This window comes from Parasteatoda tepidariorum, chromosome 8 (genome assembly GCF_043381705.1).
Source record: "Parasteatoda tepidariorum isolate YZ-2023 chromosome 8, CAS_Ptep_4.0, whole genome shotgun sequence".
In the NCBI taxonomy this organism is placed as follows: Eukaryota; Metazoa; Arthropoda; class Arachnida; order Araneae; family Theridiidae; genus Parasteatoda; species Parasteatoda tepidariorum.
This window is the reverse complement of record NC_092211.1, coordinates 89,278,931-89,306,836: the sequence shown is the minus strand read 5'-3', so window position 1 is coordinate 89,306,836 and position 27,906 is coordinate 89,278,931. Positions and strand designations below refer to the sequence as shown.

At 28.7% G+C, this 27,906-nt stretch overlaps 1 protein-coding gene across 1 annotated transcript in view; it reads left to right on the top strand.

Moving 5' to 3' along the window:
- The window catches only part of LOC107448886 (splicing factor 3a subunit 1), a 51,055-nt gene extending 26,000 nt beyond the window's left edge, over positions 1–25,055 (top strand). The window contains exons 14-21 of the mRNA XM_043038809.2: positions 5,452–5,532; positions 7,054–7,145; positions 9,445–9,587; positions 9,928–10,298; positions 12,101–12,318; positions 16,634–16,735; positions 22,549–22,620; positions 24,879–25,055. Of these exons, the coding sequence (XP_042894743.1) occupies positions 5,452–5,532; positions 7,054–7,145; positions 9,445–9,587; positions 9,928–10,298; positions 12,101–12,318; positions 16,634–16,735; positions 22,549–22,620; positions 24,879–24,980 (1,181 nt within the window). The 3' untranslated portion in view covers positions 24,981–25,055. The remainder of the gene's footprint in view (positions 1–5,451; positions 5,533–7,053; positions 7,146–9,444; positions 9,588–9,927; positions 10,299–12,100; positions 12,319–16,633; positions 16,736–22,548; positions 22,621–24,878) is intronic.
- Positions 25,056–27,906: the final 2,851 nt, after the last annotated feature.

Sequence of the window (27,906 nt, the reverse complement as noted above, 5' to 3'; positions counted from 1 at the left end):
TTATAGAGGGGAATGAAGTGATAAGCATTTTTCCTTGTTTTCTTCTTTTATCTCACTTTCCCATCCCTAAACAAACCAAGCAGATGTTTCCAACCCAGGCAGATGATGCACCTGTAAGGTGTCACCGGGATCAATATGCGTTTTCCGTCAGATGGAATGAGTAATTATTTCATTATTGATCAAAGGGTTGTACACTAATATGTGTTGATAAGGTCCTCATTTCAACTCCGTTTTGCTTTGAATTCAGTTAAAAAAAAGCCTCTAAACTAGTGTCTCAAATTTAACTATGGCGAGCAGTAAATGTAAAACCTTCTCCTTTGATGATAAAATGGGCGTAATCAGAAAAATTGTAAATGGATGCAATCAAGCTGATATTTGCAGACAATATAAACCATCCAAATCTGAAGTTTGTAACATATGAAAAAATAGGCAATTAATAATTTATGCTCATGAAGAAAATTTAAATGTCAGAAAAAAGCGGATCACAAGAATGTTGAAAAAGCATTATTGAAGTGGTCCACCATTCGAAGAAGCCACAATCTTCCAGTATCTGGACAAATGTGGATAAATTTGCTAAGCAATTTTATGAGACTACTTTTATGCGCTCGAATGGTTGGTTAGACAGGTTTAAAAAACGGAATAACAGAAATTCTGGAAAAATTATCTGAGAGTTGGGAAGTGTTTCCATAACTGATGTTGAGGATTGCTCATCAGCTAAAGATTACTAATTTTTTTGTTCACAAGACGAAGAGTAATGAAAAATAACAAATTTTTTGCTACTACATAATATTTTCAGTCATTTATTTGAATAATGTGTAATAAAAGGGGGGAATTTGGGAACCATTAATTAAATTACCTGCGTAACGGATATAGTGAACACCCGGTTATAGTGAACCGAAATTTCGGTTCCTTGAAGGTTCACTATAGCGGGGTTTGACTGTATGTGCACACTATATATATATTCCATTTTTATTATGATTTATTTTTTGATGAGGTATCCTCTTGGGTAATTCTCAAAAAATAGAAAATTGAAGGGAATTTTTTTTTAAATTAAAATCTTCTATATAATTTTTTTAAGGAATATTCATTTAATTAATAACTCTAATACCTTATAGAGGGCAGTGCAGTTTACAATTATTTCCTTGCTCTTTTGTTTGACACTTTGGGTTATTGACAACTAGATTTTTTAAAAGAGCTCAGACGATATATAGTTTTTGGTGTTAATGATTTAGGGAAGCCAGGAAAATAACATAAAAACCTACTCCTTTTTATAATTGTAGGTATTTTGAGTTTGAAATTTGAGATTATTTTAATTGATAAAAACTTAAAAGCATGTTTCTAATCTAATTGTAAATCTAGTTCATTATTAAAATACATTAAAAGTTTCAATTATACTTTAATACCCTAACATAGCTACCAACTGTTCCAATTAAATCTTATTTGTTCTAATTGTTAATCTTGTTCCAAAAATACCATTTTAGGTCCAAAGTTTCCCATTTTTCAGTTTTTAGTGCCTTTTTACTTCTATGGTGGCAAACAACTGGTAAATTCGCAAAAACTAGTAAAAGTCTGGAAATTTTCTATTTCTGAAAAAGTCATGGAATTCAATCACTGGTCAGGAAATAAATAAAAAAGTACTCCTCAGTTTTTTCATTGAAATGGAAAGGAAACAGAAAATGTGCCTTTGTCAGTAATTTGCTCTCATAGATGTTTTTTTCCCCTCTTTTTTTTTTCTGGTGCCTCACAGTGCTTACTCTCGCTATCATAAAATCAAATATCCTTACTCATTATTTACCTAATTTAAAAGTCACACATTGCAATTCGCAGTTAGATGATTTAAAAAATACACATCGCAATTAATATTCAAGCAATTTAAAAATCAAAAATTGCAATATGTATTTGCTTGATTTATTTTAGAAAGTTTGCAGTAACTTATTCAATGAATAAACAGTTGAAAGGAGTCAGTTTTGTATCTAGCTTGCCATATCAAAGAAATGCATAAATTTCTTTTCATTTTTGTGAATTTTAATTACAAATTATTTTCTAAACTCGAAATATAACCAAAATCAATGAATATTGGCTCCCTACGTAAATTTTTTCCTACTAAAATATGTGTATATTTTTTTTAAATTTCATGTAGCTACTTACCCCTGTAATATTTATTACAGATTTGATTGTAGCTTCATGAAAAAATACCTGAATTTTTAGAAGAAAAAAGTTTTTATAGTTGCAGGACTTTTAATAGATTTTTTCTTAATAAAATTTCTTCTTTATTTGAAAAAAATATCCCCCTCTAATTTTTATGGTATTGCTAGTAAGAGTAATTTTTACAATTACATATTAATAAGCTTCGCATTCTTAGTCAAGAAATTCTGAGATAGAGAATCACTGCCCACCTTATAACTGGGTTTCTTTCAACCTTTCTCTCTCTGGAAAGATAAAACATGAGAGGCTTTCACACATTTCAATTCAATACAATTTCAATTTACAAATCACACATTGTGATACATGATTTACATAATCTTTGAGACTTACTTCACCTTTCTTATAATTTTGATTTATATATAGTATATCTAGAATTGTATAAATGCGATTTAAAAATTATGCTTAGTGAAAATTATGCATATTCACAAAATTTTAAAACTCACGCTTCACATTTTATGGATATATTTTAAAGAAAATAAAGCTTGTAAGTCTTAGTTAGTTTTCTGTAAAATATTGTACTACAATAGATTTTATTATGTTTGAAATGCATTACTCATTTTTTGAAGTAACAAAATATATAATTTGTTATTAAAATTGAAACAGATATGTTAAATGGATATATTTTGATATTTTATCTAATTATATACATTTCCTGTAACCTAAAATTTGATCTAACATATTAAAAAACTTATTTATATTTTAATAACTGTGCAATGACACGAACTTTATCAATTATAATATGCTTGTTTGATGTAATATGCATTATTCATTCACTCAATTTCATTAATTTACTTCATTAAATTTTTCAAGAAAAGTTTCACTGATGCTAGTTTTTAAATGTTGGCTAGTATCCTATGTCAATTGGATTTTTTTTTTTTTTTTTTTTTTTTTTTTTTTTTTGGAATTTTTCAAAGTGATTTGAAACAGCAATATAATTATCAACCATTTGTATTATTAGATGATAAATTTAATAAATAATTTAATTTTTTGTTGTCAAATAAGCACTGTGTTTTAAAAATATACAATTTCTGCTTCTACGTAATTGTAAAATCTAGTTGACATGTAATTTAGCATATAATTGTAATACTGAATAGGTCCTTGAAAAATGTCATCTTAGGTCCTTGAAAGTCATTGAATTTTTAAAAAAAAAATTGAATGGGAACCCTGCTAAAGTTAACAATTCACTTTGCAAAAATAGCAAGCAGGAATGGACCCCACCTTTAAGTTTCTCCAATTGAAGTTGACAATGACTCAGCTAAATCCAGGCTAATGCAAATTTGATATTCAGGACGGTGGAAAGTTTCTACAACAATAAATTTATTTTAAAAACATATTAATCTGGTAGGCATACTCTCACAAACAGAGGGACAAATGAGTAACGAAAAGAAAGAATGCAAAATAATCTTCTTCAACAGAAGCGTAAATACTCTTTAAACAGATAATGGATGACGTCGTGATCCATGCGAAAAGGACCAACAGCAAGCGGGGGGGGGAATGGCCGTTCCCCACACACCCTGGCATTACCGACGTAAGTTGAATGCATGAGATCGTCATCTTAAACGACTGACGAAGATCGACCCTATACCCTTTTTTTATGTTATTTAATCAATCGAAATAGAAAAAACTCTTTTAGCATTTATTTATCTAACAAGTTTGGAGAAAAGCCACAATTTTGTGAAAATGAAAAGCGTTTGTGGTTTAATGTTTTAATATTTAAAAACTTACTCCAATGCTGCATTGCCTGGGCTCATAAAAGTGAGCAATAACTGAGAATAAGGCAGTGATCTTGATAATTTCCATCTAGGTGAAAATATTTCCCTAAATTGGTGATTTTTAAAAAAGTTTAATAACTTTTAAACTTATATAAGTTATTTGTCTATTCTAAAGCCCATATAATTCTTCTTGGCGAGATTATCTATATATTTAAAATCATCGCATTGCTTCAAGTGTAAGCCACTTAAACTATGGCTTTTTTTATTTTCCTTGACGACAAGGCTTCGAAAAACGGTGTTAATACATACTGTCAGTTCAAATTACTTGTCAAGTTATGTTTTCCTATTTTTGTTTTTTACAAGTTGGCAGCTAAGTCCATACTGTTCAAAAGCAACTAAAATGACATTGTCATATTGCTTATAAGAACCGGAGAATTAGAAAATATTACTATTCTGAAAATAATCATTAAAAATAAATTAATTTGAGTTTGAAGTCCTGGTAAGTCAATTAATTTTGTAAAAATTTGTCTTATAACAAATATTTTTTTTAGAAATTGTTTATTTTCAACTCTAATATTAAATGTTAGTGTTTTGTAACATATTATATATGTAAGAATATGTTACAAATTGAAGAATTGGTTTTAAAATTAATACTCTCAACAACAAAAATTGGTGAAATCAATCTGGAAAATGTGAGGGAATTTTTTTCTGAGCCTTTGTAGCACTCGTATTTTACTTTTAATTTGTATTCATAAGTTTTAGTCTAGTTTGAGACAAGACTCAATAAAATAGAAACAAATTGCTTCATTTATTATATTTTCTATTGTCTAAAGGGAAATATGAAAACATCACATAACAATTCAAATAGGAGTCAATTTTAAATAGAGTTTAAATGAATTTGGTTTGAATAAAAAAGTTATATGGTAATAAATGTCTTATTTAATTGAACTCATTTAATTATGTATTGTCATTTAACCGCTTCCTTCTCGCTCCCGTGAAAATGACAGGCTGAGATTTCACCCACTATTTCTCGCTCCCTTGATATTGACGGGCTGGAGTGTTCACTAGTAAGCCGCCAATAAGAATAAAACTAATTCATTTCATTTGCCCGGGGAACATTTTATTTCTCATTTTACACACCTGATGGCAGTACCAGGATATTTTTAAGGTGATTGTAAATACTTAGTTTATTTTAAACTAGTTGCAGCACTAATGAAATACATAATACAAATACAAAATCCAAAAAAATATGCACTTTTATGACCCTTTTCTTGAAAATTAACATCGTTAAGGGGATAACTTTTTTTAGAACTCAGTTTAGACAAAATTCCTCATTTTTAATAGATTCTCTGTTCAGTTCAGGTTATTTTTATTTTCTTCTCTTTCCCATTATTTCCTTTTTTTTTTTACAGTCTTGAACTAAATGTGTTTCGTATGAAATACTAACACATTTAGTTCAAGACTAACACAATCGTAATAAATTACTTGTCTCAATTACTGACACGGTTTGTAAAAGTGTGCATTTCTTTTGCAGGTTTATTGGATCCAAGATGGGTAGAACAACGTGATAAAGCACTTCAAGAAAAGATGACTCAAGAAGAAGTTTATGCTCATGGTAAATAATATTTCCCTCTTCTTTTTTTTTTCTTTTTCCTTTTAGATTTTTTCAATAAAATGTAGTGTTAGACAATATTTGATTTTGTAAAATTATCTTACCATAAAATACGGATAAAGCCCTCCCCCCTAATTTTGATAAAAATCGTCATGATGTAGAGGGGGACAAATAAACGCTACTGAAGAAAATACGAAGTATAATTTTAAAAAATCATCTATATTTGATTGAGCATAATTAAATATGAATCACAAAAAAATAAGCCACTGAAGAAACTGCAGAGCATAATTTTAAAAAATCATCTATATTTGATTGAGCATAATTAAATATGAATCACAAAAAAATAAGCTACTGAAGAAAATGCAGAGCGTAATTTTAAAAAATCATTTATATTTGATTGAGCATAATTAAATAATCAAATATGAATCACAAAAAAATAAGCCACTGAAGAAAATGCAGAGCATAATTAAATATGAATCACAAAAAAAAAACCACTGAAGAAAATGCAGAGCATAATTTTAAAAAATCATCTATATTTGATTGAGCATAATTAAATATGAATCACAAAAAAATAAGCCACTGAAGAAAATGCAGAGCATAATTTTTAAAAATCGTCTATATTTGATTGACTATGAATCACAAAAAAATAAACAAAGTAAAATAAAAATAGATATAGCAAAAGGAAGCAAATATAAAGTTTAATTAGTAAATTTAACCTCATTTCTACAGCAATCCTTTATTCTTAAATCTTTGCTTAGTTGGGATGCATGAAAATAAGTGAAAAAATAAAAATTCAGTGAGAAAAATAAGTATAGAATATTAAATATTTCTTTAAAAAAAAAAAAGATAATTTATTTATGTACAATAATCAGAATGCGAAAATCCATCGAAAGAAATATCTAGTCTTCCTCCGAAAAAAGGTCGTGTACTCTTCATTTAATTCATCAGTATTATCATTGTCTATAGATTCAACATTAACTTTTGCAAATGAGAAATTATAAAGTCCATCTTTGCATTTCCAAGGCATTAGATGGAATCTAATGCGAATCTATGCTAATAATTTATTCATGTATCAAATAATTTATTTAAAGCGTTTGTAATGAGTATTCTTCCTGTGACTTTTTTTTTAGAAAAAATATAATGCTTTTTTTCCTCAAAAATATTCATAATAAAGCCTTGTTTAACTTATCTTTAGCTGTATTATATTTTAAGAGTTTATGTTTGAAAGTTATTTTGAAATGTAATAAAAACTAGAAGTATTGTATTAGCAAAAATAATTTTTAATCTTAAAAAAGGCAGACTAACAAACGTTGATATTATATTTCGTAAATTATGTGACTGTCTATTAGATAAGTTATTAATGATTGACTTATAATGTTTTTAACGGCAGAAAGATTGGTTTTTAACTTCTTTAAATGGTTGATTGATGTTTTCCTAATTAATATTAATTTTATGAGGGTTTATGTTATTTTTCCCCTAAATTATTTCGAAAGGAAATCTAACAGAAAGTTGTTTCTCTTATAGGAACATCCATTGAGAGCAGTCTCAAGCAGTTTGCTGAAAGAAGAACTGATATATTTGGATCTGGTGTTGAAGAGACTGCTATTGGTAAAAAGGTAACTATTGCCGCGAATTCAAAACGTATTTATGTTAAGAGGGCACTATACTATGGTAAAAACCTTTCATCTTGTTTTAAATCCATTGGTATTTTAAAATATAAAATTAAGAGAAAAATGTGTTCAGTTAAACCTAGATTAAACCATCAATTTTCAAATGCTGAAAAAATATTTTCAAATTGGAAACACATTATGGCATTCCACACTGCGTTATCTTAAGTAAATCTTCCCATCTTTACATTATGACATTTTGCCAAAAAAAATTTTGAAAACTTAAGAGTTACTCTAGGTTTACTTGAACTCACTTTTTTCTATACTTAAAATTTTAAATAACTTATCTAGGAAAAAGAATTAGGTTGAAATGTGCAGTAGAAAGGTTTTCTCCTGCGCATGTTTCCTCTCCATAAAGTCCTTTTAAACTTGCTTCATTTTTTTTGTGCCTGTTAAACGTTTACTACGGCATTTGAAATAAGTCATATGTTCATACCTTACAATAAAAATTTTCAATTTAAGAACAAAAGATTAGTTAATTTTATAACAATAGCATTTTGAATGAATTAAATTAACTGCAGACTTAGTTTCTATGCAATTTCTCCTTTTGTCACTGATTGAAAATTGTAATGCATTGTACCCTTGTAGCTATGGGCTCTGAAAGTACAATGATCTTATTTAGATGAAGACTCTCAAACTTTGGGTAGCACCAGAATGTCATTCTTCCTTTGAGAGGGGAGGAAGAAAAGTCGTCATTCTGGATTTGAAAATACATTGAATGTGTAATGCAATTAACCAACATGTGAAATTTCATAGCACTTGTTGGAAGTGTATATTCATTTAATTATAAATGAAAAAGAAATAAAAAAAAAATTTTTTAATCCTGTTAAACTGTTCAGCTTTTTGGATGCTTTTGTTTGAATAACATCAAGGGGAAAAAATTCTTTGCAGAAATGTATCCAGGTCCTAATCCAAACTAAATTTGTGGTTAACAGTTTAAAGATTAAGTGTTAAAATGTATATATACACATATATATAAAAGTATAAAGTCTGGCCGAGCTAGGAAATCAGAGCAGGCATAGGCCAGGGAAAAACACAATATTCTTAATTTTATAATTTTAATGAGGAGAAAGAAAATGAAAATCATTGTGTTCCATTATTTAATGTCAGGGAAAAGTTTCCCAAGTATTCCTCATTGTTTTCCAAGTCATATGAAAATAAGGGAAACACTATTAATTGTAATTCTCTCATGAGATAGGTTCAAAGGATTTCTTAGGTTCTCACACTTGCTTAACATGTTGACTGCCACGTCACCCATATTCAGGTAACAGCAAAACTTCTGATCGGGCCGCATCACCCGTATTGGGGTGGCGCTTATTTTACTACTCGCGAAGGATATTCGTTTTTATTTGAAAGCATATTTTACAGGAAGTAACAAAACTATTGAATTGTTATAAAAGTAATACGAAAATGATTTATTATGAGAATTATTGTGAGCCTCGTAAAAATTTAACTCACGAAGCTATTTGACTCACGAAGAAATAAGTTTTCCATTTTTCTTTTCAAAATTTCAATGAATAAGGGTAAAAATGTTTGGCTATACTCTTTACTGGGCAAAGATTCAAACTGATCGTGTGAAGTGGCAAGATGAGAAATAGGTGCGACACAACGGACAGAAATAAACAGACATGATACCATAGAAACAAATGGAGCGACATATTATTCTTGTGACCACCAGAGACTCTCAATATTAAAATATCTTTGGGAGTACTTTGTACAGTGGTACTCGTGGCCTGAAAAAGATTTCAGTGTAAATGTGTGCGGCAGTCAACGTGTTAAAGGGGGGGGGATTTACTTCTACAATCTATTTCTGGAAGAGGATGGGAATTACTAATTATATGAACAGCAAATTTTATTTTAAATAACGAATTAAGAAATAATATAGAAAGATTTGTTGGAACTTTTTATATTACACTCAGATATATATATATATTCTAGAATAAAATTAGCCACTCATTTGAAACCATGTGCTTCTCCATATTTACTGTAAATACATGACTAGCAATGCACTATCCTCTTTAATTTGCTTTCTCTTTAAATATATACCTCAAGTTTAGTTGTTTGAAGCAAGGAAAAAGATTCTGTTATGAACCCGTACCTCAAAACAGTTATTTGTTTAGATTTTGGTTGAAGTTAATTCAAATATGTATGTTTTGACTTAACTTTTCTATGTCGCAAAATAATAAAAAGATGATTAATTGTCTTTTCAAAGAAACAATTTCAGAAAGATTAAAACTATTCTTTTCAGATTGGTGAAGAAGAGAAGAAACGTCCAGAGAAAGTGACCTGGGATGGACACACTGCCAGCATGGAGGCTGCCACCAGAGCTGCACGTGCAAACATTACAATTGAGGAGCAGATTCAACAGATTCATAAAATCAAAGGATTGTTGTGAGTGTTTCTATTCTTTCTTTTCTTTTAGATAAATCTAATCAATGTTAAAAACATTTTTGCCACTGACATTGAGAACATGTTTCCATTGTTATTGCTTTTGACTCAAACTGTCATAAATAAATACTCTTCATGCTGTATAACTTAATTAATTTTCATCAAATCTTTTGACTCTAAAACCATGAAAAAATAAACTTACATATTTTTTAGTTAAAAAATAATTTTATATTTTTTCCAATGATATTACAAGGTAGGTTTAAACTTATGAATACAAAACTTAATTTTCTGATGCCTGATAATTCTTATAATGAGAATATTGATAAGCTGATATTTCTTACAGGCCTGATGAAGAGAAAGAAAGGATTGGACCGTCAAAGCCTCAAGATTCAACTCTGGGGCCATCTGCAGTATCCTCAGCTTCACTCGTGAAGATCATAACAATTCCTCCACAGAACACCACAGCTGCAACAACTTCATCTACTCCATCCACTAGTAATGTTACTACTACAACTACTACTCCTAAGCCACAACCACCGCCTATGCCACCTTCAACTGCAACTGCTACAGTGATGCCTCCTTTGCCACCCATGCCTTCTATACCCATGCCTCCAGTGTCTGCCATCTTGCCACCTCGACCCATGATTCCTCCTCCTCAGGGTTTGATATTGACTCCAATTCCACCTCCTGGACCTCCACCACCTCATCTTTTAGGTACAGCACTCTTCAAGTAGTTTTTTTTTTAAAGAAATTCATCTAAAGTTTTTCTAATTCTTGTGTAAAAAATTGGTAAGTTTCTTAATTTTGAGAACAGGGTGCCTCCTGATCAAGGAATTTAATCAATCTTGAAAAATCAGGGAAATGTTTAGAAGTTTAATTAAAACGCTTAAGGAGTCAGTAGATAAAAATATTTTGAGTTTGGTGTGCTGAGAAGTTCTAAGTTTTTTCAAAGAGAAATTCGTCTTGAAATAGAAAAAAAAGTTTTTTTTTATATTGTTTATTGCCAATTCTAATATGAAATGTAATTGTTTTGTTATTTTATTTATAAGAGTAAGGCATACTGAAAATAGTAAATTTGAGATGAAATCGTCACAACTAAAGCGGGTCATTAAGTAATTCTTCAAAAGTGCAATTCGGAATTTGCAGGCCGTAATAATATTTTATTAAAAATAAAAACAAAATTTTAAAGACTGTGGAAATCCTAGGCTGTTGAAAATTTTATTGAAATAAATTGCCACAAATCTAGTACATCAAAAAGTAATTCTACAAATTTGTGGTTCGAAATTCCCCGTGTATGAAAAAATATCATTAAATATTTATGAAAATTGGTAGCGCTAACTGACAAAAATCTGATCGTAAATCTTTGTCAGATCACGGGGAAATCGTCAATAATTGAGAGCGAAATGCATTTTTAGAAGTTGGTCAAACGAAATGATATATTAAAACATTGAGGTTTTAAAAACCAAGTGAAAATTTACTTTGACAAACACTGAAAAAACAATGGTCAAAACCACGTGGATTCACTGTGGTATCGTTCCTAATCGAATGGATCAAGAAATTATGTGTATGATTTGGAATTCGTGGGATGTCGTAATGGCATATTAAAATATCAATATTTTAAAAACCTTGTGAAAATCTGTAACTAAAGTTCCAAATATAAAGCAACCACATGCATTTTTACGTTGTTGATTTAAATTAATTATCGACTTACCGAAAGTCTGACGATTCCGGATATGAGACTTTCCACTGTAATAAATAAAATTGGTTTAGGCTTAAAGACTAATAATTGCAGAAGATCAATAAAATTTTATAATTTTGTTTTAGAAATCTTTTTTCTTTTCTGAATAAAATAACATTAGAAATCTAAACATTTTAAATTGCTCTCCAATTAAAGCTTCTGAAATTATTGCCGTATTTTGAGGGTCAAGAATCAAATCTTTTGCAAAAAACGAATTCCATTGTTTTTTAAGATATCCTCTCCAACAGTAGATTCATATTAAATATGCTTGTTAATTAGTTTCCTGATAAAATTAAGCGTTAGCTTTAATTTATTAAAAAATTAAAGTCTAAAAAAATACTAATTTTTTATTGAGTTCTATTTCTAATTTAAACTCTATTAATTTTATTGTAATGTCAAAAAGGGAATTATTATTAGCATATTTTTTATTCATAGAAATTATAATTTTGATTCATTAAAATAAGCTTCCATATTTTTCAAATTCTACATTGTACGTATGTGAGATCCCATATTTTTTTTCTTTTTGGATCATTGCTTATTTTATTCCATCCATTTTGAAATGTGATGCATTTCTAATTTGTGTTGAATTTGAATATAAGTAAAATTGCAATTAATTTACTTACTATGAATTGTAAAAAGGGAACTATTGTAGTAATAAAAATATTCTAATATAATAAAGGAAAAGTGAAAATTAAAAAAGATTTTAAAGAAAAGGGAAACTCTATTTATGCTATTCAAATATATTTTTTGTTATCTTGATTGGTTCCTTCCATTCTAGCTATCCCTCGGCCACCCATGCCCCCAGTTATTGGACCTCCTGGCACTCCATTTGTACCATCCATGCAAATCGTCGCTCCTCCCCCTCCCATTGCCACACAGCCTCTGATTGGGGGAAGCAGCTCTGCTACCCCCACATCCGAGGATGAGCCGCCCCAAAAGAAACAGAAGACTGAAGAATCTCTTCTGTCTGAAGAAGAGTTCTTAAAAAAGAATAAGGTAAAATATTTCCTGATTATTTGAAGAATATTAGAATATCTTTAACAGGGTGGCCACCCACCTTGAAAACCTGGAATTATCAGGGAATTTTTTTTATACTGGAAAAAACCTGGAAATATCAGGGAAATTTGGATAAAAGCCTGGAAAAATCAGGGAATTTTAAAGAAAAGCTGGAAATTTTTTCTTTGATAATTTTTTTAATTTCACTAATTTAAATTATTTACTAATTTTCTTTATTTAAATTATTTAATCCATTATACCCACTTTTTTTAAACAGAAATGTATCTCCAAACAGTTGAAATATCATCAACTTAGCAATACTTTGCTTGCATCAAAATTTGCTCCATTACAGCTCTGTTAAACTTGAATGTAACATAAAATGCTCTCACAGTTGCTAAACAAATGTAGAAATCTTTGATCGCTGTGGGACTGTGCAATTTAGGAAAGATTCTGGTGGAGGTGGAAAAGCAGATTAGGATATTAGTTTCTGTTTTTAAATTCTGTCCTTGGGCTGAATCCATTTATGGCTCAAGTTTTTTCCGATGCTTTGGTGGTAAATTTCTTTTTTCTATTTTGACAAAATGTTTTTGTATTTTTAACTTTATAAAATTCTTCAAAAATTAGTTGGTTATAATTGAATAATGATAGATTTTATAAAGAACCAACTATATATTATTATTTAATTTTACTCTTTTGTTGGTCAATATATGATTTCTGATTCAAAATTTTGTACCGAAGCATTAAAGAAGAAATAAAAAAATCTTGCCAAAATATCAAAATAAATTATTTTTTTCAAGATATGTTAAAAAAAATAGCATTTTGAATAAAATATTTTATAATATAGACACTTTTCTTGTACACATCCTATACTGTATAAGAAAAAAGAAGCAAAAACCTGGAAATTTTAAAAATTTTATCTGGAAAAATCAGAGAAATTTGAAATCTGATTGGAGTGGCCACCCTGTTTAATTTCAAAATCCTGAACATTAGAAGAATACATATGCAAGTGTTTAGAAAAATTATTGACGGCTATATGCTAGCAAAATAGGGCAATCATTTACGGTAGATGTGCTGCAGTCTATCTGTATTTACAAGTTAATTTATTTTGATGTGCGTCGTATTCGTAGTTTATGTCTACTAACAATGTATATGATTAGTAGACAGTCTCTGATTTCTATCAAATTTTGCAATTTCTACTAGCATTATTATTTCAAATAAAAATATTTGGCTCAAAAATGTAAGTATTTCAATTTTTTAAATTCATGTGTTTTTAGAAATTTGCATTCTTAAAAAATGGGGTGTTCATATACAAAAATTCAGGAATATCAAAACAAAAAGCTAAAAATCTGGACAAATTTTTTTTTTATCAAGGATATTAAACCTAGCAAGCAAATAAATTGGCGAGTACTTCCCTATTGTGCAAGCCCATCATGATTCGTTTAAATTTTGATGTTTTTAAAACTTTTTTTATCATATGAAACTTCACTATTTATTCTTTAATGAAATACAATAAAATTATTATGGTAAGCTTCTCTTATATTACTATTAGAACTGCTATGTATTTTATATTGCAGTGAACAGGGCAAAAGCTTGTAACCCAAAAACGATTGTATAAGTAGGCCATGACTGTATGTTGAGATTTAATATACGTAAACAATTGTACTGAAACTGCAAAAACAATTGATTGGGCCAAAACTGGGAATTTGCTCTACAAGGCAAAGACCTAGACATTCTTAAGTTGAACACGAAGCATTCGATCCAAAAGCTTCTTCTTACTCATTTTTGAAGCAAGGATGAAATTAAGACAGAAAAGAAGAAAAACTAGTTGCAAAACTATTTCATTTAGATTTAAAAGGATATAATTCTTCCTCGAATTTCCGCTTTTTTTTTCTTTCAGATTTTTCCCGCTAATTTCCGCAGAAAATTTTTTTAAACAAATTTAAATATTTTATGAGGAATTTAATTTTTTGTGGAGCGAAAGTGTTGAATTCCTCAATCCTACCTCTGAAGTTTTTCTAAAAAGCATTTTCTTGGGATAAAACTGGTTGACCTTAATACATGGATGAGATTTTTCCGCTTTTGCCTCTCAAATTTCAGCCTTTTTTATCAAAAACTCCGATTCTCTAAGAGCTTCTGATTTTTTATTTTCTTTTTTATAGATACCGCCCCCCTTTTTTTTATTTAGTCGTTGAAATTAAATAATTATGTTTATTTACGATTTTCAAAGATAAACAGAAAATGCAAACTACGTCCTAGCTGCTAACCCTTCTGCATTTTTACTTATTTTAGTTATTTTCTCTGCTTTTACGCACAGAAATAAGATTTTCCGCATTTTTATCCGTCCGCCAGATAGCTTGCATTTTCGTGGTGAAAATATTTATTTGCTCATTCAATTAGTCTTGTAAATTTTTATTTATTATGCCTAAGCAAAAGCAATACAAACAAGCCTTTTTGAAATCCCAAGTCCATGTTCTGCAAATATCTCGATTCTTATTTACGCGATTTTAATACCAATCATCGATTTTGGTATTTACCTGATTTAAAAGTTGTTCATTGCGATTCTTATTTACGCTATTTAAATATCATACATTATGATTCTTATTTACGAGATTTACAATTTCAGTATAGCGTTTTGTATTTATGCATTTCTAAAATCGCGATTTTATTATCAAAAATCGGTTTTTGTATTTACCTGATTAAAAAGTTTAATGTTGTGATTCTTATTCGGGCGATTTAAATAGCGTGCATTGTGATTCTTATTTACGAGATTTAAAAATCCAATATCGCGATTTGTTTTTACTCCCTTTTAAAACCCTATGTAGCGATTCATATTCATGCGAACTTAAAATCCAATGTCGGGATTCGTTTTTGCGGTTGTAATATCAAACATCGATTTTNTTCCTCTTTTTTACTTTCTGACTACTCTCATCCCTGGTATTTACGTGGTCTAAAAGTTACGCACATGATTTGTATTGTTGCGTTTTTTAAATTAGATATAGAGTTTCATATTCACGTGATTCAAAAGCTTCATATCAGGATTCATATTCCTATATTCATACAATTTTAAAATTAATCTTTGGGATTTATAATCACATGGTTTACAAGTTTAAAAATCGCAGTTTTTTGTCAAATTTGTGTGTGTGTGTGTATATATATATAATTCTTGAATTTCCTCTTTTTTACTTTCTGACTACTCTCATCCCTGAGATTTAGCTTTTGTGGAAAAACAGAAGCTATTACTATTTTTTATTGTAAAATATTCAGTATTTACTTTAGCTTGGGGAGAAAGAAAAACAGTACAATATATATGCTATAACTGTTAAAAAAAAAATTCTTGGTATTAAGTTTTACATAAAATTTCTTAATGTTTATTGTTATAAGATTTTTTTAATCATATTTAAAATGCATTTCGTCATCCTTCTAAAGGGAGCAGCTTATTATTTTGTGATTTTTCATTTTAAGGCCATACATGTTAATTTAAATGTATACATACGCACGATAATGTCTCTTCATAAAAATGCACATCTACAACAGAACATTACCACTTCTACGATAATTCTGGACCCAGTGTCATTGCAAATCTAGAATTATTGCTATAATAATTAAACATTAATTATTTATCTAAGCTTTTCTAAGTTGATTGATTTTGTTTATTTATTTATTTTTTTAAGTAGTGCTATTTGATTTTTGCTGCTGGCATAACAAAGAATAGTGAAATATATAATTTTGTTTTCACTTAAAATGTTAGTTTTTTTTTTTTTTCCCTTCAAATTAAGTTAGATACTTTTAGAAAAATCGAAACATTTAAAGGCATGCTAAAAAAAAAAAAAGACTAATTGTAGTTTAGCACTTCTACTTCGTTAAATAATTCTAAATATTTTAACACATTATATGATATTTTTTGTCTTATCTGTTTTTTGAGGGTATTTAAAAAAAACTTAGGAGTAGAGGGATGGTGTTAGCCTAATGTAAGTAAGCATTGTTTGTAATGTTTGTTGCACAAATGGTGCTACATGGATTGTATTTCGTAGAAACAAATGCTAGAGCTACTAAAAGGTGTTACCAACATATTTGCATACAATGTATTAAAATTTGTTTCTATTTATTCTAAAGAAAATGTTTCTCATAGTAAAACAATAGGCCTATCATTTTGTTTCAAATATTTAGCTAAACTTAATGCTTTATATTCTAATTGAATAAAATATTGAAGCCAAATATCTGTTGCAATTTATAAATATTAACCCTGTAACAAAGAACATTTACTCTTTTACTCTCTCTTATGTTGAATTTAATTCTTTATTGTAAAACATTTTAGGGTCCTGTTACATTCAGAGTTCAAGTTCCAATGGTTGCTGAGAAACCTGAATGGAAATTAAATGGTCAAGTTTTAGCATTCACTCTGCCGTTGACGGATATGGTAAATATACCTTTTCTATTTTCTTTATTCATAATTAGATTTGAGCCAACTTGGAGAGGAATTTATTTAGGTTATTACAGTACAGAAAAAACTAAAGAGAATGCACACACAGTACTAGGAAAAGTATCTTAATACCAAATTTTTTGTTAAAGCAAAAAATGTTTGCTAAAAATTTGGTGAAGAGATTTAGTAATAAATAAATTGACTTGCTTCATTTGGTATTAAAATAAGTAAAGAAATCAAGGGTGTCTACCATTTAAATTAAATGATTAAAATCACTAATTTTAATTTATTTGTATTTTTTTATATAAAAAATTATCTGGTTAAAAGCATTACAGTGAAAAATCATTGATTAAGAAAATATGTCTCGCTTCTTCAGAAGATTGAGAGTAGTGAGAACCAGAAATACAACCTTGTTACTTCTTCACTACTTTCACAAAAGAAAAAAAATCAGTGGAAAGTTAAGTTTGCAAGAAATTCCTATTACAGGTAATATGATGATGTTCTATACACCTTGCAGTTTGTATTTATCATCAAAATGCATTTACATAAAAACAGTAATTTTCTTTCTTTTTTGTTCCTTTTTTTGGAGCTCTAAAGTAGATGTTATAAATTATCAGGGTATTTTTTAATATTTGATGTTTTTCTTTATACACAATTTATATAATCTTTTAAGGAGATTGCTTTTATTTAAGATTAGAGGACTTAAGGGGATTGCCTTGCCTTTGAATTCTTTATGCCTGAGAGGTCATGGTTGGCTTTTTGCTGGCCGAAACTAAAAATACATCTATATTAGTTCTAGTAATTGCTTAATGACATTTTGTTTAAGTAAACTGAAAAATGTAACTCCATATAACTGTAACAAACTTTTTAATTCATTGTTTGTAAATATATATTATTTTGTTTATATTAATTATAAAGAGTGCAGTATATCAAATATTTATATAAAACAAATCGGACCCATTTCCTGAAACTTATTTTTCCTGTCAACTACCCCAGCTGCTACATGGTGGTCCGGTTTTAAAAAATATGCAATAGATGAAAGTTTCACAAATCATTCTTGTTCCTTGATGGCAATGCCTGCTAGTCCAATCTTCTCAAATTTCTTGTTCATAATTTTGTAAATAAAATGTACTTTGTTTAACATTTAATTGTTATCCATTGTATGTCAATCTCAGTACTTTTATGTCATTTTCTGAATTTCTGCCAGTTTCTGCCACAAATGTGGCAGATAAGGGTTTCTGCCATGCCTGTTTCTACCCGTGGTTTTAACCACTTCGGCAGAATCTTGCCAACCTTGTGAAAGGTACATGAAGTCGCAATCTCTGCCCTCCATCCTCTAGTGCAGTGAAGGTATAATGATTATTAATTGCATATTAGTTTCTAAGAGAAAAATAAAGGATTCAATAATTTAAAAAAAAACATTACTGCTAAATTTCTTTTACTTAGTAAATATAGTTTTTCTACATCCTGATCACTAAGTAAAGTAATGTTGCTTACTAATTTTTGATTGGACTAGAGTTAGGGGGGCAGTCACTTTCCTGATAATAACTTCATCATAATTGTCATTCGTCTTCATAAACATTTTTTTACATCACAGTTGACAGCTTGCGTCCCCTTTTCCGCATCCAAACATTCCCCTTATGATTCTGTTAAGATTTGTTAGTAAACATAAATAATTTTGCTTAAAAATGAAATGTAAAGATATATTTTTATTACAAACAGGGGTGATTGTATTCCGGGGATACCCCAGAATTCTGGGTTTTTCCTATCATTCTTCCGTGTCTAAAAACTAAAAGCCAGGGCATGCTATTTTTGCTCAAATATCGCTGAATTCCGTGTGTTTCAAGATCATTGGTTCGCAGACTCTCTTGAATCAAAATCTTATAATCCAAAAAATTTAGAGGGTTTTTCTAAATCTCATTAACAAGACTTTTACTTAAATTCTTTTGTCAATTACATGAAGAATTACGTCTTACGCGATTCTTTCACCAATTTCATTCTTTTGGTTTGGCAGGTTTTTTATATGTGGTACTGTGCTGGAATCTGCTAACATTGCAATTCTTATTCATGTTATTTTAGTATCAAACATCAATTTTTGGATTTACCTGATTTAAAACCTTTGTGTTGCGGTATGTATTCATGCAGTTTATAAATCATACATCACAATTCCTGTTTGTTATTTAAAAATCCAGCGTCACAATTTGTATTTACGCATTTCTAAAATCAAATATCGCAATTCGTATTCAGCTCAAAATCCAATGCCCAATTTCTGCTCATGCGAAAAATCCAATATCGCAATTCATATTTGCGTGACTTTAAAGTCCAACATCGTGATTCTTGTAAGACTTAAGTTTTTTTCTCGAATTAGTTACTCTAAAGGTGTCTGCATTAGTAGGTAATTTAATTATAAATGCTAGTTTAAAAAGTTATGTTAAATATGAAACATGTATGATATCTAAATTAATATCGATTTTTTGCACATAAAAATTTCAGGGTTTTCTACTCAATCCCACAATCACCCCTGAACAAATTTGATCACAAATTAAAATCACAACAGCAATGTAATGTTTTCACTTAAAAAAACAGGCTGATACATTTAATGCAATCTTTGCATGTATCACATTGGGCATGAAGTTAATTAAGTTCTTAATAATTTAACTATAATTATAATTAACTCTTTAACTGTAATTTCTAATAGTGTGTCATATTAATTGCACGAATTTAGTGGTTTTGTGCCATAAACTCAACCTATTATCAGATACATTGGTTACATCTGGTTCAACAATTGATGTGAACGGTCTTCCGATCAGGAAATGGCCTGGAGTGAGAATGCTCAAATCATTGGCATCTGAAAATAATGGGGTAAGCGGTTTTGAGTTTAAAACTGACTCAATTTGAATAGTTACAGTCAAAAAATCTTCATAAGTTAATTTTTTATCACCCACTACTCTTTTCAGATGATATTTGAAGGTTCTCACTCCAGCTTCCCAGAGCCCTCCAAAATTCGGACTCCTAGGTGGCAAAAATTTCCATTTGATATTTTCATGACTCATATAATTACATAAACTCTTATCAGGATTTTTAACTAAGCTAAATAATCGCTGTAACTCATTATTACTCCCAACGAAATTAGTCGCATTATCTGAGTACAGAATACTGCTTTTTCCTCTACGCGAAAAAAATCTCTTTAATGTAGCTATAAATGCTTGAGAGCTCAACTCTGTCACAAGCTCCAAATGAATCGCTTTTGTGACGAAACATACAAAAATCGCGACATAAATTTTTTGAAAAGTACCTTTCCGTTGGTTCTTGTATTTAATTGTAAATGGACCGCAAAAGTCCACACCTGAAATGGCAAATGGAAAGTTTTGACTCACACGACTTTTGGGTAGATCACCCATAAGTTGATCACAAGTTATTGGTTTAGCTTTAAAGCACGACAAACACTCACGAACTACTTTTCTACAAATAGATCTGCCATTGATTGGCCAAAATCTTTGCCTTATAATAAACAATAATGTTTGAGGTCCAACATGTAAATTCTTAATATGATTACTAATAATTATCAACTTTGTTAATTTATGTTTTTCTGGTAACAATAATGGGAATTTTTTGTCAAAGTGCAATTCACTATTGGACAAACGTCCACCTATTCTTATGAGACCTTCTTTATCAATGAAAGGACATAAATTTCTTACCTTACTCTGCTTTGAAACTTCACCTGTAATTTCTAATTTCCTTGCTGAACTCCCGTTTCTGCACTAAACTTACCAATTTCAGTTCAGCTCTTTTAAGTTCATCTGAAGACAAAGACCCAGTTGATGTGTCATAAGTGCTCCGACAATTATCGATGAACCTATATACAAAACTTAATACACGAATGAGTTTGCTATAATTATTACTAGTTTCCAGAAATTTATCAAGAAAATTACTATTATCACTAAAAAAACAATTGAAGTCACTAGATGGTTTAAATTCATTAGAAAATTCATCTTCAATAACTCTGGATGGAATGTCTCTATTTGGATGTTACACAAGAAATTTGGTCCTTCAAACCACAATCTACATTGTGAAAGTTTATCAGGATCAACATCTCTGGAGATGATGTCTGCCGGGTTCTCAGTTGATGGTACATATCTCTAACTGTCAATGTTACTTAAGTCTTGAGTAGAAATAAATGTAAACTCGCTCAATAAATAGAAAGAAGTGGACTGTAAATTATGCACAATATTTATTTAGTATTATTTGGAAGAGAGCTTTTTTTGTAGCTCGTTGCAGCTCTGCTTCCACACACACTCTCAGTGTTACAAGTTATACTAGGTGGCGCTACAAATCCGTGCGGATACAAGTGTGTAAAAGTTATTTGCACCAAGAGGCAATAATTTTAAAATGGTTAATAATGTTGGACATAGATTTCAATAAGTTTATCTTAAAATGTATCATAATAAGGTCATATCAAAGAATTGCATTGAACTCTTCATTAAGAAATCAAACAAATTAAATATTACAGTTTAATGGCTTTAAATTAAGGATACAAAAAAATTTTTATAGGAAAACAACACCTTTATGACTTTTATTAATTTTATGCTGCTGACAACAAAGAAAATTGATTTATATTTTATTAATGCTATGATTTTGTTTTTCATCAAGTGCATTTGTGTCGATTTTCTAAATCTTTTTTCTTTGGTTTTAGCCGTGTTATATATGAACAGTGTTTCTGACCTTTTTTTTATCATTATTATTTGTGATTGTTTATGTCTTTCTGTTATATGGTATATTTTACTATAAACAAAGTAACGAAAGATCTACACTCCTAATTTATCCGAAAAACATTTATGTAGTAATTTTAAGCAATAAATAATGCCTAACCATTTAAATTTTTTTTTTAATATTTTTTATTAAAAAAAATAATAGTGCACATCAATTGTATAAATATCTTTTATTCCTCATTGAAATAAAGATAAAAACAAAAAATGTGGAACCCTGTCACAAATCAGTTATTAAATTTGTTTATTTTTCTTTTGCATTGTAAATATTTTTGCCTTATGCACATATTTTTTAATTACAATACTTTATTATCGTAAATTTTGTTGAATTTCAAGTCCATTACTGCTTTATTACTTTTAAGGTCATTATTTAATATTTTATGCTGACCAGTATTCATCATTTTCCTGTACTTATCATTCACAATGAATGGTCCCATGAGAAATAATTGATTAAGTTTGTACTGAATGTAAATTTAATCATAGTTTGCTTTAGTGCTAAAATAAAATTGACTTTCTCTAAATTTACATTTGGCATCCTTTAAAAAGAAATCCAATATAGTATTAAATAGCATTAGGTTACCTAATGCTTAAAAAGTTAAACAAACAAAACGACAATTAAAAAGTATTAAACAGTTTGTCAATAAATTCAATTTTATAAAAACTTTAAATGTTTTGTCTAACTAGTCCTGAAGCTTATTACTGAAACAACGGGCTGTTGGGTTTTGCAGAGCATTGCTTTTTTATTACGATTTGAAAATAATAAAAATATGTGTTGTCTTTTTTAACGTGCACATGGAACAATAATATGCATTGAATCCTCGCAATTTGCAAATTATTTTGCAAATTTTATAAATAATGAGACTTTATTTGGGTGGCAGAAACTTAGCTTCTGTTTATTTTCTATCTCAGTGTTTGTTTTATAATGGATAAAAAATTCGTGACTAAACCTCTTTTCTATACTCATTTTTTTAACCATGTATTTTATCAATATCTGGTAGAGTTCTTAATTTCCTATGTTCTTTATATCTACCTTTATAATTGCAGGTGTCTGTTATCAAAGCTAAGGTTCATGAATCAATTGCAATGCCACCTGGTAAACAAAAGCTTCAACTTGAGGTGAGATCATATGCTGTTACTTAGAAAATTAATTCCTAAAATTCCCCTTTTCTTTTTCTCTTAAATGGGTGGCGAAAATTCATGAAGAGCCACTATTTCTCCTAAGCAATTTTTTCCTCTCTAAATTTTCTTTCAGACGTATAAGATTTTTATTCCAATTTAAAATAATGATTTGTAGCATATGTTCATTATTTTTTAAGTGTAATGAAATATAAATTTTAGTTTTTCAAAATTGTACTCTAATCAAGATTATTTTTGAATCATGAGTTTTGAACTATGTATAAATACAGTAGAGCGCCGATTATCCGAACTATCTCCGATTTTTTTTTTTTTTTTTTTTAAATTTTTAACTTATTGACAATATTTCTAAATTTAGAGGAATAACTAATATCCACAACATTTAAAGACCATATTTAATTTACAACCTTTTTTAGTAGTTTTCTTATAGTAGCCATACATACATGTATTGTTATACAGTAAAACCTACATACCCCTTTAACCCTCTTCAACTAAAAATTATCATCCAAGAATGCGAGCTTCATTTTGACAGTCTACAATGGTTGGAATGCAGAAGGAGTTTATGAATAGATAAGTGCTGAAGTTCTACAATTTGGGAATGGGTAGTTGTCACTTATGGTTAATGATTAGTGATTACAGTGCTTGGAATTTTAAATCTTGGAATAAAATTCTTAACAGAAAAGCAAACGAAACTGATGTTTCTGAACCAGTAGCTCTTCCGGATGAAAAGATGCCACATTATACAGCAGAGGAAATATTAGACTGTTGTCGAGACACAGAAAACTACCCAGGACTTTAAATGATGAAATTGTTACTGAAATTTTGAATGAAAATCACAGACAAAGAGGAAAAAGTAGGTGATCTAGTTCAAGATAGTGGACCTTTTCATTTAAAAGCATGCAATTCGCTAGATATTGACTAGAATGTCAAAATTATGTTGATCTAGTTCAGTTGATTTATTTAAAAAGAATAAGTGATATGGCTGCTCAAAAAAGAGCATCTTCTTTGAAACAAAAGTCTTTGCTGGATTTCTTTGGTAATGGAAAATAAAGAAAAATGTGGTAAAATCAGTAATTGACAAAAAAAATTAGGAAAAGCTGAAATATAATAAAAATAATTCAAAATGAAAAAAAAGTTTTAAAAAAATTAATAGAAAATATTTAAAATTGGAAAAAAAAATGTTTANAATGGGTAGTTGTCACTTATGGTTAATGATTAGTGATTACAGTGCTTGGAATCTTAAATCTTGGAATAAAATTCTTAACAGAAAAACAAACGAAACTGAAGTTTCTGAACCAGTAGATCTTCCGGATGAAAAGATGCCACATTATACGGCAGAGGAAATATTAGACTGTTGTCGAGACACTGAAAACTACCCAGGACTTTAAATGATGAAATTGTTACTGAAAATCACAGACAAAGAGGAAAAAGTAGGTGATCTAGTTCAAGATAGTGGACCTTTTCATTTAAAAGCATGCAATTCGCTAGATATTGACTAGAACGTCAAAATGATGTTGATCTAGTTCAGTTGATTTATTTAAAAAGAATAAGTGATATGGCTGCTCAAAAAAGAGCATCTTCTTTGGAACAAAAGTCTTTGCTGGATTTCTTTGGTAATGGAAAATAAAGAAAAATGTGGTAAAATCAGTAATTGACAAAAAAAATTAGAAAAAGCTGAAAAATAATTCAAAATGAAAAAAAATGTTTAAACACGCCAGAGCTATTTTAGATAGTATTGACAGTTTTAAGCCTAGAAAAAGTGTGAAGGGAAGTTAGTGCATAAATAATAATCNAATCCTGCTTATGCATAATTACTCAAAGTTATCTAAATTATTAAAAAAAAAAAAAATTTTATTCAAGATTTTATCTAAGAACATAATTACCATTTATTTATATTTATTTGAATAGATAATAATGTAATCATTATCAGATTGGCTATTGAATTCATATCATTTTTTCTTTTGCACGTTTAATACTACAGTTATAAACTTCCTCTTTTTTGTGTTTTTGTCAATCACATCACTGACTTATAACTATGTATAAATAAAACAAAATTTTTAATAGCGTATTGTCAGAAAATTTTATAATTTGGTTATAGCTTAAAATACAAGTTTAAAAAAATTAAATAAATCACAAAGTATGAAACGGGCTTTTTTTCATGTTAAAAAATGAACTTTGATACCTATGTTGCTTTCAAAAAGACACAAACTATATCAATGTTTCTATATATTTGTTCACAGGGTATGTTTATCAAGGATTCTAACTCTTTGGCATTTTACAACATCACCCCCAATTCAATTGTTTCTCTTCAAGTGAAAGAAAGAGGTGGACGCAAAAAGTAAATGACAATTTGCTGAACTGTAATTGTATTCAATTAGTTTTACTTTTAGCTTGAAATAAATTTATTAGATTTACAATGTGTTACTCGTTACTATATTTACATTCCTTTCTAAATTTAAAACAAACTAAATCTTACCAAATACAGGAGGAAGTAAAGTCTGGAAAAGCAAGAAAATTAAATCATAATATTTTTTACCCTATCAAATTTCGCAAAAAGCGTGGTATTTTGCGCTCTTGTTTGCAGCTGCTCAAAATAATATTAAAACATTAACCACCTTTCGAAACTATCTTGTACAACATATCAAATTTAATGGTAAACAAGCCAAATGCACACCAAAACTTCAACCCCTCCTCCAATCTTAGCTCCTTGATTAGCTTTAAGCATTATATTATCTAAATTTATTTTGCCCGCGATTTCAGTTTTCATTATTTTTAACAGATGTCCACGATATATCAATGAGTTGAATTGTATTATGTATTGAATTTCAATTGTTACTAAAAATCTGTCCTGCAGCCATTGAAATCACAATAGTAAGAATGAGTTTTGAACATTTCAGCGTATAGTAGGCAGAAGTATTAAAATTATTTCCGTCTCTAATAAGATAAAAATAAAATAAACTCATTCATCCCAATGCTGTACTACTTCATCTCTCAAACCATAACTTGAGTCTGTATAAAATATAAATTTATATGTTATTTCTCGAAAAAGGTAAGCTTCGTCACTAATAATTGGTGTGACAGTATGCGGCACCAATTTATGCTTAAAATTTCTATAGCCATTTTAGAACAGATTAAAAATAAATTAAGTAATTACTTTGACACTAAGTTTTTATTTCAATATAAATACAACATTATTCTAAAAGAAATATTTGACTTAACTAACCTGTTCAACACTTTAAATTATTACTTTAGACACCCTAACAAAGTGAATAATAACTATTATGTTCCTAACAAATAATAGAGTTTATGGTGCCACATAAGAGAAATATATATTTGGATAATAAAATGAATTCCCAAACAATCAAGCATTTAATAAATTATTGACTCTTCTTTTACCTTCATCTATCTAAATTAATAGAGTCCAGTATACAATTAGAAGACCAAACATCTGGTGTTGTCAGTAGGACTGGGCGATATTAGAAATTATATATCGTGATATATCGTCAGTTTTGCATCGCGATATAGNTTTTTTTTTTTTAATAATTGATAGTCTAGATTTGTTAAAATCGTATTTATGTAGTTTGTGTTTAAAATACTAACAAGTTTGGTAAAAAAATAAATTATAAAATATAATGTTAATCATAAAAAAAAACTTGCTTATGCAGATATCTCACACCCTAGCATTTAAAATACAGTGTAAATAGTATTTTAAAAATTTATAATAAAAGTACATAATATTGACACACAATTTTTGCAATTCGAATTCATACAAACTTTTTTGCTAGAGGAATAAAAATGTATTTACATACATCTATCTACATGTACTTGCTGAATACCCATTATTTCATAGGTAATTCAGTTATTAATATAAAATGTTAGGTGTTTTTCTCATAGATCCTAACCTGGTAGTAGAATTTACAAACTCAATATGCAGCACAACTTTCATTAGTTCAAATGTGTATACGACAGTAGCACAGTCATTGTAAATATTGTGCTTAATCTAACACATGTACAGCAAAATTAAAAATAGTATGCAAAAAAGAATATTAGTATTTTATTTTTTGAATTAGAAATTTTTTTTTACACTTTTAAATTAATAAAATAATTTAAAAGTTGAATAAGTCAATAAACAAGCAACTAGATTTTTCAAAAATTATGTATTTTTTCCCCCTCACTTTTTAAATTTTTTATCTTTTAAAATTCCAGTAAATTTAATAACATTGTTGGGAATTTTAGAAAGTCATAATTTTTCTTTGACTTATGTATAAATGCAGATTGGGAAACTAATTTGAGTACCTAAAACAAAAAGTAATTGAGTAAATTTAAAAATTATTTTTCTGTTTCTCTGGACAATATTTTTGTCTTTAAAAATAATAATAATAGTTGCTGCATATTATGATGGGTTATAAATAATAAGCTCTGATACTCTGCAGTACAAAATCAATTATAAAAGCAGTATAAGAAATAAAAAGAGAAGAGTGAAAATAATATTTAAAAATTTTACTGAGATTTCTGGTTTTTATTTTTCAGTAACAAACAGAATATGATACTATGTTTAATAAATTTCACTTTCAAACCTTATAAAAATATTCTTATTGATAAACATTATTTACATTTGTAATAACCATTAAATAAACGAGGAGGTGTGTTGGAGTATTATTAGTCATTGGATCTTTCCAAAAGTTTAAAAGAAAAAAATAATGTATCTGAAACCATAAACATTTGTTATAAGCATTTTCTTATACCAGCTCTTATAAACTATTTTAAAACACTGGAATAGAATCATTTGTCTTCTATGTCCTAAAAGTTTATTTTTAAGGCACTTGCACTGTTAGCCAACAGAGATTCAGCTTGATTTGAGTTCCACAGTTATTTTTAAAATATTGTAATGTAAGTTAATAAAGTTTATAGCGTATGTTCTTTATGTGGCATAATTTTAAATGAAAAAAATAAATATATAACAGTAAAGATTTATTGCTATTTACATGAGTAATATTTAATTACAAGTAAAATCAAAATGTATACAACTTGTAGTTATACTTATATCTCTTTCATTAAAATAAAGAAAATAGTGTACATCAATACAATAAAAAAAATTTTGTATAATAAATAACATATAATGGATATGATTAGGTGTTGTAGACATTAATTGGTTTTGAGCAGAGTTTCTTAAACTTCAATAATTAATTCTAATCAATAATTAATTCTTCAGCAGAAAAATCAAGTACATTTTTTTTAAATTAAAAGTTTGCTCATAGTATAATATGT